Source organism: Phyllobates terribilis, unplaced genomic scaffold (assembly GCF_046119375.1).
Source record: "Phyllobates terribilis strain yellow unplaced genomic scaffold, ASM4611937v1 Scaffold_1__5_contigs__length_1240528914, whole genome shotgun sequence".
In the NCBI taxonomy this organism is placed as follows: domain Eukaryota; kingdom Metazoa; phylum Chordata; class Amphibia; order Anura; family Dendrobatidae; genus Phyllobates; species Phyllobates terribilis.
This window is the reverse complement of record NW_027362761.1, coordinates 893391551-893405553: the sequence shown is the minus strand read 5'-3', so window position 1 is coordinate 893405553 and position 14003 is coordinate 893391551. Positions and strand designations below refer to the sequence as shown.

Here is a 14003-nt window from a genome sequence, read left to right as displayed (position 1 = left end):
TATAAACCCAGGTAACTTGATGGGAAATCCACATATGGAGTATAAATGGATCTGGAGTCTTTTATGTGAGCTCCCAGTAGGGAAGGTTTTCATGCTTAGTTTTTGTCACTTTTGTGTTAGGACAATGAATGTGTGGAGCTGATTCATGATTATGTGTTCAGGACATAGGGGTCAGTCTGTATGAAGAGGCCATAGTGTCCCTCACGTGGTGTACGGTCATAAGAGACTGCTTTTTATACACTGGGGAATGGTGGGCTTTTTTGTTTGTCTTGTGAAGCATATAAAGGGTACCTTTTTTGCTAAGTTATTGGAAAAGATTACACTTTTTACGAGTTTTTAATGTGTTTTACTTATTTATTTTTTCCCCATTCATTTAAATAAGTGTAAAAGTGCTGCAAAATACTGAAATAATTGACTTTCTGCAGGTTTAAAAAAACAAAACACTTTAGTTCAAATCCACAAGGAAAACATAAGCAGCATGAGATTTTAGAAATCTCATTCACCTTGCTTGAACTGTAAAGTGTCGTGTTTTTAGCCTTCATGTTAAAAGAAAAAAAAAAGGTTTTGGTACCGAGTTAGCCAGTTGAAAAAAGATTGATTGTTCTCATTGGGAGAAACAAAATAATAATCTTGTAGTTATGATACCTTTTAATGGCTAATAAAATAAGTGATGTTACACAGCAAGTCTTCCAGACTACATGGGTCTCTTCATCAGGCATGGTGTAACAAAGTATCTGAATATGCAAATTGCCTCTTCAGAGAGGAAGAGGACTAGAACTCTAGTGCCACCTATAGGAAGTAGCAATCCTAAAAGTCAATATAGACTCTTTAACGAGCCTTGCAATATTACTTGGGATAAAAGCCAAACCAGAATCTCAGTTTGTAGACAGTGTTTTGGGGTAATGAGAAAGCAAGCAAAGATACCTCCAGCAGGACCAGGGTTGTATATATCTTGTTAAAACTTCACTTTTAATTTCAAATTATAAAAGCCAAGGATGAGTTACAGAATGAGCAATATAGCGGCTCTTAGGTACAGCACATTCCAACGCGTTTCGGCTAAACCTTATTCATGGAATAAAGGTTTAGCCGAAACGCGTTGGAATGTGCTGTACCTCTGTAACTCATCCTTGGCTTTTATAATTTGAAATTAAAAGTGAAGTTTTAACAAGATATATACAACCCTGGTCCTGCTGGAGATATCTTTGCTTGCTTTCTCATTACTTGAACTTTGGTAGCCCGTGACCTGGGCGTCTCCGCTGCAAGACTTCGTTGGGACTGGATGAGTCTGGCTATTACATGGTGAGCTGACATACGTTTTCCCTTTCCCTTTCCCCTTGTTTTTTCAGTGTTTTGGGGTACTGCCCCTCATCAGTGCAAAGTATGAGATCCGATTTGGATAGGTGTGAGACTTAAGACTGGGATGTAAGGGGTAACTTTTCTCCTTGTGGAGATATATTATTTTATTGTGTTATATTAAAAGGCAACTTCAAATCACAAAAGCATACTAGGGTCTGTGAACAAAAATGTATGGCAGTCTTTGATACCCTCCACACATGACTAAATCTGTCACAAGGATTGATTACTTACAACAAAATCTGAGGAATCTGCTCCAGAGACAGTGAGGGCACCAGGCCTCTGATCTTACATGGCTATTGGGACTATAAAACTTTCACACCACTTATCTAAGCTAATGGAGGACTCACTCTCTAAACTCAGTTTCTTTGTATTTTTTTAAATGTCCATTTATTATGTCATGTCTCTGCTCTTTTTTTGTGTATATATTTGTGTTTCTTCAGATACTTTGCCTGATGAAGAGTCCCATGTAGTCTCGAAACCTTGCTTTCTAACATCACTTTATTTTTTTTTATTTTTGCTGCCATTAAAAGGTATCATAACTACAAGATTATTATTTTGTTTCTCCCACTGAGAACAATCAATCTTTTAGCCTTTAAAAACACATTGTTAAGAATGAACTAGAGAGGTGCGAAAGGCTAGGCGGATGATGATGAGGGCAGATTTTAATATTTTAGGTTATTTGGGGTTGAAAAAAGTATGAATTCTTGTATTATTTTTGAGTTGGAGGGTGCAGGAGGTGGTTTGGGCTTGGACAAGTGGTTTGAAGGACAGGGCACAGTCAAGGCTTACTCCAAAGCTGGGGACTTATGTTAAAGGGACATTTTTATGAAAAATATAAACATAGACCGTGCTTCATGTGTAGTATTATCAGCCTGATATTGTATAATGTGAGGATGTTCCTGTTTTGGTTGAGGGGATGTATTTCATTGAACTGATGGTCAGAACCTTAGTTGATTCAGTGGCAATTCGGCCCAAAGTAAAACAGTGGAAATAAAATGATAAAAAGAAGTGGGTCTGTCTTTGAGTGCTCTTCTTGGTACAAGAAGATCTTCAGGACTTGCTTGTTTTGAAGTTGTGTTTCTTAAAAATATATTAAACAAATGTTACAGGCAAAAAATGAATAAAAAATAGAGGACTAAACGCTGTAAAGAATGCAAGTCTTTGTATCCATCCTACTTCATGTAACATGTACAATCCATTTTGTACTTGGAAAGACGCACTCCATCAGGTAATATGAACGTTTACCATTTGCATGGTGGAGAAATTACTGTCATATCATACATTATTTGATTTGGATAATACCTGTAAAGGTGTTATGAGGTTAGAAGAAGGTTTCTTTCCCCTTTCCCCTAAACATATTGGCTTTCTTGCCTATGGGAGGTGACATGTATTGAAGGCTGGGCTACACCAGCCACAGCCCTTGTACAGGACAGGGTGACGTCCTATGTATCTTTGATCTGCACCATGCGATTTAGTTGGTGCATTGATGTGTGAAACGTTCTAAACATACCGACTAAATGTTTATAGGAGCATAAGCACAATAAAGATCATTCTTCAGATGATTGCATTTTAAACCTATGCAGGTTTTAAGGATGCTTCCAATATGTATTCTGTTCTAGATATCGACCTATCACTTTTGGCATCTTTTAATAAAATGAAAAAACTGACTACAGATCCCAAGCTCATTGCCAGAGCTCTGAAGAATTCTTCTGTAGTGGAGGTGAGTACTTATTTATCACCAGGTCGTCCTTACACTTCATTTACATCATCTAATTCTTTTTTTCTTTTATTCTAAGATAAATTTGGACAGTACAAAAATCCGAAGACGGCTTCCCCTTGGTGAAAAACCTCAAGATGTTGATGCACGTACTGTATACGCGGTAAGTGTATATATAGTAGGCGTGAGCTGCTACCAGACTCATCTCATGGTTATCTTCCTAAGAAAAGGATCAGAGAGTTGAAAGCTAGGCTAGGCATTTGTTGGAACGACCTAATCACATTTTATGGTCTATGGATACAAGCTATATTAATCTCTGTGCACCATGGTACTACTTAGTACCAGGTGCACTTCTCCATGATCATGCTACTGGCCTATTATGTTTTAATTCCTCTAATGTATGTATAGCCAATGAAATATCCGGCTATCTTCGGAGCAGTGCTTACAAGTTCTATAGCTAAGAGCTTGCAAGTTCTGCTCTCTTTGCCTAGGAGACCTGCGCCAGTGATAGACTGCCGATGTGGCCAGTAACCTAGGCATCATGCAGTACACAATACAATTAAATATTCCTTAGTTCTTGAGAACCAAGGGATTTTTACTTAGAGGTAAATTGCAAAGTTTCTTGCTTTTATGAGCACTTTCTTAATTTTTTCTCATTTAAAAATTTGATACAACCCTTTTAACAAATTTAGCTAAAACAATCCGCAGACATGACAAGTCTCCGCCATTCATATTTTGCTTTCATATAACCCTGAGCTGAACCAACCTACACCTATTTTGACCAATTACAGATATCTTAACGTCTGTGGACCAGGGTCAGTGTTTCTTTTTCAGTCACTTATTCTTTTTTATGTTCTCAGGAGCTGCTTCCTAAAAACGTTACACACAGCTGGATAGAAAGGGTGTTTGGTAAATGTGGCACTGTGGTCTACATCAGCATCCCTAGGTATAAAACCACCGGAGACCCAAAAGGATTTGCATTTATTGAGTTTGAGACACCAGAACAAGCTGCCAAAGCAATTGAGGTGATAATTTATTTAGCTTAAGTTTGTTTTATCTGTATTAGATTTATTAATGACAACTACGTCACAGTGATTTATACGAATGCATCAGATAATAAGGATCAGCATAATGTGCCAAGTGTAGATATAAGCCATCTACAAAATCCAATAATTATTCAATATTGGGCAGATGTTGATGAGGACTGATGCCTTTTGTTCTAATACTAGTTGGAAATGTTTGGACCGGCTGGTACTTATGGCTGAAACTTACTGATACAAAATACTAACCAGAATATTGCCATTTAAATATGGAAAACTAATCATACTGCTTGTTTGGGTAATGGCTGATAAATTGGGACAAAATGTCCATCATGTACTGACCGTATAAGCCAAGCCAAATAAGTCATTAGTCTTGACACCACATGCATTGTTCTGTAGTTGGGTTTTACTTCTTTTTAAAAGGATTTTCTGCAGCATAATGTGCGATTATGAGATACTGCAAAATAAGCCTAAAAAAATTAAATAAATGTACAGGTCGCTCTTAGCTAGATCATACAAACATATACAACTGTACACTGAGGTATTCGTGAACATTGACTATATAAATTTTGAGTTCCATTATTGCTATATAGATTATGTTTATAAATTTGCAAAACCTAAGATTAAGACAAAATGAGCAAATACCCTGCAGTAAATAAATGGCAATAGTACATGAAAATAACATGAGGTACTTTTTCATTTTTTTGATCAAAATTATGTTCAAGTCATTCTACCACGTTATTGTGACCCTATTCAGGACTTTCCTAACCTCTAGTATTTAAACCTTGCCATATGTCAAATGACGTAAATGTGGATAAGGGCCGACCAGGACCAAGGCCCCCAACTATTGGACACCCAGGCATGAGGAGCTATATAAACGTAATGTCTAGCTCAAAGAAAAGGGAGGCCATGCCCTTATTTGAAACAAGGTGCAAAAACCTAAAGCAAAACCAAACTAAATTAACTGGAATATAAGTTGATGTGCATGCAGCATGTAGGCGCATGTTCACACTAGCCACTAAACAGACAAAACCGAAGATTAAAACAAAATGAGCAAATACCCTGCATAAGTAAATTAATAGTAATAGGGTATGAAAATAACATAGGGTACTTAGTTAACTTTTATATTTTTTTGATCAAAACACTTATCCCACCACGTCAAGGTGACCCTATTCGGAATGTTTATAAATTTATGGAACTTGGCGCACATTTTAATCAATTTGTGTGAGCCCATCTCCTATCAACAAGGCAACTCCTTTACATGTGAATCTAAACATATTCCATGTAGCCACATCTGCAAAAGTTCGATCTGTCAAAATATAAAATTAGATAACCTGTACGTTAAGCGCCATAGAGCAAATAAAGGTCAAAATACCAGATGTGCTATTTTTTTTTTTCCTTTGGATGCCGCATTTCTGCGATAAAAAGTGATCAAAACATTGCATACACGGTATCAACAACACGGTATCAACTTGCTCCACAAAAATAAGCTGAATCAACCAAAAAATGAAAAAGTTATGAGTCTCAGAAAATGGCAAAACTAAAAATATTTTTTTGTACACAATTTAGAATTTCGCTTCATTCTAAACTACAACTTATAGTGCAAAAAACAATCAAGCTATGCAGACTGAAAAATAAAGTAATGGCTCTTGGAAAAAAACGAAAATGCAAAACCAAAATTGTCTCCCATGCAGTGGGGTTAAAGTTAGAGGTTACACACAAACGCTGTCACTTGTATGTCAACTTGTATGTCATCTCTTAGGTGACCTACAGTTGAAGGTCCTGAACTTTTCTTTTCTTTACTTAGCTTTTGAACAACCCTCCAGAGGAAGCCCCAAGAAAAGCAGGCATGTTTCCAAAAACTGTAAAAAGCAAACCTATTCCAGAGCTAAAGGCACAAGAGACCCATGAATCAGGTATGTCTTAAAGTAAGATTACTGGATATGTGCACATTGTACACATCAATATCTATTACTTCATTTGGTGCATAAGGTTTAATGGCCCATGATGAGCACTTACAATTTAGTGATAATCTGTCAATCAAAAAACAACTTTTAGGTGTGATTTACTCCCTTTTACTATTGGCATTGCAGGGATGGTTAAGATCAGTAATTAAGCTGCTTAGTCTAGATCAGAGGGGCACAGCCTGTGGCCCATGATGCTGTTCTGTGCAGCCCCCAACCCTCTATTCATATAAATATTTGTCCTTGTGCTAGTTTCTGACATGTACAGTACAGACCAAATGTTTGGACACACCTTCTCATTTAAAGATTTTTCTGTATTTTCATGACTTTGAAAATTGTACTTTCACACTGAAGGCATCAAAACTATGAATTAACACATGTGGAATTATATACTTAACAAAAAAGTGTGAAGCAACTGAAAATATGTCTTATATTCTAGGTTCTTCAAAGTAGCCACCTTTTGCTTTGATGACTGCTTTGCACACTCTTGGCATTCTCTTGATGAGCTTCAGGAGGTAGTCACCGGAAATGGTTTTCACTTCACAGGTGTGCCCTGTCAGGTTTAATAAGTGGGATTTCTTGCCTTATGAATGGGGTTGGGACCATCAGTTGTGTTGTGCAGAAGTCAGGTGGATACACAACTGATAGTCCTACTGAATAGACTGTTAGCTGCTTTTTTCTTGCTATAATGCAAATTCTAAGTAAAGAAAAACGAGTGGCCATCATTACTTTAAGAAATGAAGGTCAGTTAGTCTGAAAAATTGGGCAAACTTTGAAAGTGTCCCCAAGTGCAGTTGCAAAAACCATCAAGCTCTACAAAGAAACTGGCTCACATGAGGACCGCCCCAGGAAAGGAAGACCAAGAGTCACCTCTGCTTCTGAGGATAAGTTTATCCGAGTCACCAGCCTCAGAAATCGCAGGTTAACAGCAGCTCAGATTAGAGACCAGGTCAATGCCACACAGAGTTCTAGCAGCAGACACATCTCTTCAACAACTGTTAAGAGGAGACTTTGTGCAGCAGGCCTTCATGGTAAAATAGCTACTAGGAAACCACTGCTAAGGACAGGCAACAAGCAGAAGAGACTTGTTTGGGCTAAAGAACACAAGGAACAGACATTAGACCAGTGGAAATCTGTGCTTTGGTCTGATGAGTCCAAATTTGAGATCTTTGGTTCCAACCACCGTGTCTTTGTGCGATGCAGAAAAGGTGAACGGATGGACTCTACATGCCTGGTTCCCACCGTGAAGCATGGAGGAGGAGGTGTGATGGTGTGGGGGTGCTTTGCTGGTGACACTGTTGGGGATTTATTCAAAATTGAAGGCATACTGAACCAGCATGGCTACCACAGCATCTTGCAGCGGTATGCTATTCCATCCGGTTTGCGTTTAGTTGGACCATCATTTATTTTTCAACAGGACAATGACCCCAAACACACCTCCAGGCTGTGTAAGGGCTATTTGACCAAGGGGGAGAGTGATGGGGTGCTACGCCAGATGACCTGGCTTCCACAGTCATCAGACCTGAACCCAATCAAGATGGTTTGGGGTGAGCTGGACCGCAGAGTGAAGGCAAAAGGGCCAACAAGTGCTAAGCATCTCTGGTAACTCCTTCAAGATTGTTGGAAGACCATTTCCAGTAACTACCTCTTGAAGCTCATCAAGAGAATGCCAAGAGTGTGCAAAGCAGTCATCAAAGCAAAAGGTGGCTACTTTGAAGAACCTAGAATATAAGACATATTTTTAGTTGTTTCACACTTTTTTGTTACTTATATAATTCCACATGTGTTAATTCATAGTTTTGATGCCTTCAGTGTGAATGTACAATTTTCATAGTCCTGAAAATACAGAAAAATCTTTAAATGAGAAGGTGTGTCCAAACTTTTGGTCTGTACTGTATGTTTGTTGCCAGAGATAAGGGATGTGGTGTAGTGCAAGGATGAATAAGTACCTGTGGTTTACTGTGGCCCCAATTCATCAAAGCAATTTCACCAGAACTCTGTTGGAACTGCTTTAAAAAAGTCGCTAAATGTTAGCGCAATGCCAGAAATTTTGTGATTTTTGGCGTTTTCATGTCAGTTTCCCTCAGCTCTGACCAGATGGGCAGGGATGTGTCAGAAGGGGGCGCCCAAAGGGCGTGACACCGCAGCTCGTCTAATTCATAACGAACTGTAATATTCTCTATGCCAGAAATTTTACTCCAGTCAGGGTCTGGAGTAGGATTTCTGACGTGGCTCACAGAGACTCTCATCAGATGCTCCTGATTCGTGGAGAAGTGTGCACCTCTTCATGAATCAGGAGCATCTGACTACACCACATCCCCTCATTGAGGCCGGCGAGACAATTGCTGGTCTTGTTGAATCTGGGCCTATGCGTCCCACTATGGAACCCCTAAATATTAGCGGAATGGAGGTCTCCTGACCGCTATGTATCACTGTAGAAAGAAGTAGATGATGTGGAGAGGTGGCCATACATGAATGAGCTTGTCTTCAATGTAGTTTTATGGGAAGAGTGGAACACATATTAGCAACTCACATACAGTACAGTAGAGATAGCAGCATGCACGGTCTCTTACTTTTTAGAAATGCAAACAGGTGAGAAGGTAAGTGCTTATTTATGTGATCGGTGGTAGTTCTGGAACTTGCATATATTTGATATTTATAGTTTTTAATTGCAATATTTTATATATGTCCCAGATCATAAAACTGCTTTAGTATTATTGCGGCCCTTGGAATTGGTTCAGTCTGACAATATGACCCTTGGACCAAAGAAGGTTGTTCACCTCTGGCTAAAGTATCATGAAATAGATTACCCATCCGCACTTCAAATGTGTATTCCCATCTCAGACATTTATGGCATATCTACAGGACACACCTAAATGTCTGGTTGTTGCTGGCCACTTATTTCTGGTGAGGTGGCCATCTTATGCAAGCACATAAAGAATGGAGAAGTGTTCACACATTACTTTGTGATTACATTACAAAGAAGAGCAATGCCTGCAGCACTGTTCTTGTCTGGTCAGCTTAAGCCTGATGATCTGAGTCGGTGCAGTGCTTCAGGAGCGGTTGGGATCAGTCGCTTAAAATATGCCATATTGGCAGAAGAGCTTAATACATTTTTCTGCTCATTTTAGAGGAAAAGAAAAAGAAGAAGAAGAAAAAATCAAAAAGCAAAAGGGAAAGTGATGACACAGCAGAGGATGAGAACAATGACCAGATAATCATGGAAATATCAACTAAAGAAGCAGCAAAATCCAAGAGGCAGCGCAGTGTTTCTGAAAGCTCAGTAACAGATACATCGGACTCTACCAGACTGGCCTCTAAGAAGGAGACAAGGAAACGAGACCGAGCAGAGAGCTCAGACCAGTCAGAGGAAGGCAGACCTGCCAAAAGGAAACACAGCAGTTCAGAGGAGCAGGACTCTTCCAAGTACAGAAAACTGCACGATAAAGAAGATGGACCGTCAAAATCAAAATTGGCCTCGTCAGGGCTGACAGAATGTAGAGGTATGGAAAGTAGTTTACATTTATTTCCTGACACTCTTACTGACATTGACTGTGTTGGAGAATATTATTTATTTATTTATTTTACTTATACAGAGCTATCATATTCCATAGCGCCTTGCACACATTATCACTGTCCCCATTGGGGCTCACAATCTACATTCCCTATCAGTATGTCTGGAGTGTGGGAGGAAACCAGAGAACCCGGAGGAAACCCAAGCAAACACGGGGAGAACATACAAACTCCCTGCAGGTGTTGAATCCATGACCCCAGTGCTGCAAAGCTACAGTGCTAATCACTGAGCCACCTTCTGCTGATACATTGCAGCCTGATGTCTGCTGGACCTCTCATGAGATTCCACTACATTGTTACTTCTGTGGCATATCAGGCAGCTGAAAAATTATTACATGACGTGCTGCAGATACTATGATAGTTTATATGCACAAAACGATCGTATCTGTGCGCATAGAATTATGGTCGACAAGTCTTTAACGGGTCATTAAGCGACTGCTGGTTAGATTGCATGTAGCCAATCGTTGATTATTTAACCGCCTTTGTCACGTGTAAACCCTGCATAATGAAGCATTTACATACTATAACATATTAAAGATTGTCTGTAGTGCCAGAAAGTACAATAAACTTTGGATTAACTCTGTTACTTCTTTCACAAGGAAAATTAAGTGATTCCGTCTTGAATTCTTTCTGTTTCACTTTTTTTTTTTTTTTTCCCAGAGATTTCGACTGAAGAAGAAAAAGATATAAGTGACAAGAAGGAAACTTCTTGTAAAGTGAAGAGAAAAAGAAAGAAGAAGCATAGGGAGAGACATAGAGTTGGAGAAGAAGTCATCCCCTTAAGAGTCTTATCAAAGTATGTTTTTGTTTTTTTAATACTTTATGTACAGTTAAAGTGAGAAGGAGCGGCCAGTTAGCCGTGATGAGACATATCAGTGGAAACTCTTCTTCAGTAGGGACTTCAGAGGTGATTTGGCCTGATCCATACACATGAGAGCCAGTAAGAAAGAAAAACCACATGTTCATGTCTCAAACCTCAGGAGTGGAATTATAGCTATATGTAGATTGCTCAGTAGACTAGACAGTTTGGCTTGTCCTGAGGGGGTCTAGAGCATACGTGTCAAACTCTGGACCGTGGGCCAAATCTGGCCCGCAGGGTGAATTTATTTGGCCCATGACACCAAAACCGCCACCCCTATGTGGGGCCCATTACTCTGTGTGGAGGACTATGTGGGGCCCATTACTCTGTGTGGAGGACTGTGTGGGGCCCATTACTCTGTGTGGAGGACTGTGTGGGGCCCATTACTCTGTGTGGGGCCCATTACTCTGTGTGGGGCCCATTACTCTGTGTACTGGTTGGTCCGCGGCTTTATCCTAGTTTTTCATTTTGGCCCTCTCTGTATTTAAGTTTGACATCACTGGCCTAGAGGGAATCTATTCTTCTGGTTCATGTGAGATCCATCGTCTTATAACTCTTACACTGCAACTAAACACTCATATTAATATTTTTTATTGAACACAGCATAAAAGTATATAACTTTGGTATCTCCATAATCTTATTCACCCGCAGAATAAATTGTAATTTTTACCACACAGAGAATGCTGTACGAATGATACCCGAGTAACAATGTTGAAATTGAGAGTTTTTCCATTCCACCCCACAAAGAATTATTTTTCAGTGCTTGATATAATTTAAATAGAACTATTAAAAACTGCAGCCTAGGAGAAACAAACCTTCATATGGCTATGTCATCAAATAAAGTTATGTCTCTCGGGTGAAGAAAACAAAAGCAATATAAATATTAAGTATTTATTCACAAGACAATCTCTTTAACATACTTCTGGAGGAATTGCAAAAAGGAAGACCATACTGGCACAACATGAATTGCAGTTTTACAATGATTTAGAAAATGTGTCATTCACTATTTTTTGATGTTGTGCAGGGCAATGTCACATTCAGTCACCATCGGTAGGGTGCCATTCTTCTTGCTGCAGAGGTGCACATTGGCGTTGGTATCGGGCAGTGATGGACAGTGGTCATATTCCCAACACCGAGCATCAGGAAAGCATGGCTCCCACAACAAGAAGCACATTGCACACTCTTACTATAGTACGTGCTTCCTGTTCTGCAGATACAGCTTTCACTTATCTGTTCAGCACTTTTTTTCTTTAAAAGGAACCTGTCAATTAAGCAATGATGTAAAAGAGGTGGCTTCAACATCTAGTAATTATCAACTTGCTATATTATGGCATTACAAGTCCAGAAACGGCAGCAACATTTCATCCCTTAGTATAGCTCTGGGTCTTTGTCAAGCTAATACAGTAGTGCACAGCCCTCCTATTTAACCCCCCTTTATCCCCATCCAGTCGTCTGTACATATCCAACAGTAGATACAATTCTTTTATCAAACATGTCATAAAACATTATGATAGCATTACCAATAGAGCATATAATATGTTCAAGGACAAATGTAATTGAGTAACAACAATATATAAACCCTGCAGAATAAAAAACAATAAAAATGTATTCGCTCACTGTATTTGTAAACCATCCTACTGGGCATGCTCCTGATGAGTACTCCTGATTGGATGAGATTGCATTGCTTCTTACGGTAGCACTGAGACATGCCGCATGCAGAAGTCACTATTGGTCAACATAAACCAGCCCCTGACGCCTGATGGGCTGCAGCATCGATCGGTGGGCGCCTCCTCCAGTCGTAGATTAGAAGCAGTGTGAGGGTGTACCGTTGTCTTGGAGTGCTGATATAAACCGGGAAATATCCCTGTTACTAGAGGCGGAGACTAGCGATTGTGGGGTTTGTATTCCAATCTCATACAGCAATCTGGTCTGATAAGAGTCTTCTATGGTTAGCAGCTTAAGCCCACCATATACATTAGATGGCTGTCCACGAAAAAATTCCAAGTGCGGTGAAATTGCGAAAAAAAAATTGAAAAGAAATTCCACAATTGTTTTTGGTTTTTTTACTAGATGGTAAAACTGATCTGGCAATATGATTCCCCACATCAGTACAAGTACGCAGATACCAAACATGTACACTTTTTTGTTTGTTTTTGTTTGTGGTGGAAAAAAAATTCGTAAGTTTGTAAGAAAAAAATGTTTGTGTTTTTGTCGCCATTTTCTGAGACCTGTAACTTTTCCACTTTTCGGGATACGAGCCTGTGCGAGGGCTTATTTTTTTTTTCTCCCTGAGCATACATTTTTTACTGATACCATTTTGTGGTAGATACAATGTTTTGATCACCCCTTATTGCATGTTACTGCAATGTTGCAGCAGCCACAAAAGCTAAATTCAGTTTTTTTTTGTTACACCGTTTATCAATCAGATTAATTTACTTTATATTTTGCTAGATCAGACTTTTACAAATTCAACGAGACCAAATATGTGTATTTTTTATATTTGTAGTTTTATTTTTTTCAAAGTTCAATTTTTATTGAAAGGTTATATAATTCTCAATTACAAAAATACAAAAAAAAAAACGAAGAATAAACAGGACAATATCAGCATCAATATATCATAGAATATAAGTATAAGGTCCAATAAAACATCAAGTTATAGGAAGAAAAAGGAGATGAGGGAACATTTTAAGCCAACAGTATTACAATTATGAAGTTACTAAAATCCAATGGAAACCATACATAGTGCAGCCAGGCACGGAGCATAATTCTTCCACTCCACATCTCAAGCATCTATCTGATAATGTGGGAAACCACCTATGAAGTAATACGGGAACCCAGTACCATCTGGAGATGATCTTAAAGGAGGTCTCTTGAGATTTGGTTGCAATTGAAGTTTTGTGAGCAAATTGAAAACATTTAGCCCATTGTGAGTCCTCAAAAGATTTGCCTAGTTCTCTTTCCCATGCATCGCAATAGGGTGGTCTGACAGTTGTAGTATGGGCTATTATGTGATTATAGAGCAATGCGATGGAGTGTGAGGGTGGAGACGATGAGAAGCACAGTTTTTGAAAATTTGTAAGATCCCTATTGAGCCGTCTATCTTTTCTTAATGTTGCAATTTAAGAGCTGACTATGTCTATATTCAAGGGATAGAGCAGTCCTGAAATATCTCGTTGAGGGGTATTAAAGATGCGTTAGATTGTACATGAACAAAGTGAAGAGGGTGATATTTACTTCTACCCAGAAATCGATTGGAAGATAGTCCCAGTAAAAAGGTGGAATTGTCTGAGATGGGGTATTATGGACCCTGTGGGTCAATTAGAGAGATCTTCTTATTGTCTCGACTTAGGGATCGGATTGTACAGTATGTGCTGTAGGATTGTTGAGAGGGTTTAAGGACTGAGGGATGTGGGTTCCAGGGGAGTGTAGTTAATGCCTTGGACATTATAGTTTGTGCTATATGAACCCAAAGCTTCCCATGTTGATGGTGAAGA

General features: G+C 39.0%; 1 protein-coding gene across 4 annotated transcripts in view; it reads left to right on the top strand.

The window, feature by feature from the left end:
• The window catches only part of LARP7 (La ribonucleoprotein 7, transcriptional regulator), a 42973-nt gene that overhangs the window by 15815 nt on the left and 13155 nt on the right, over positions 1–14003 (top strand). For all 4 annotated transcript variants that reach the window (XM_073640614.1, XM_073640590.1, XM_073640606.1 and 1 more), the window contains 6 exons: positions 2976–3076; positions 3153–3236; positions 3934–4098; positions 5921–6029; positions 9209–9580; positions 10311–10446. In XM_073640614.1, the coding sequence (XP_073496715.1) occupies positions 2976–3076; positions 3153–3236; positions 3934–4098; positions 5921–6029; positions 9209–9580; positions 10311–10446 (967 nt within the window). The remainder of the gene's footprint in view (positions 1–2975; positions 3077–3152; positions 3237–3933; positions 4099–5920; positions 6030–9208; positions 9581–10310; positions 10447–14003) is intronic.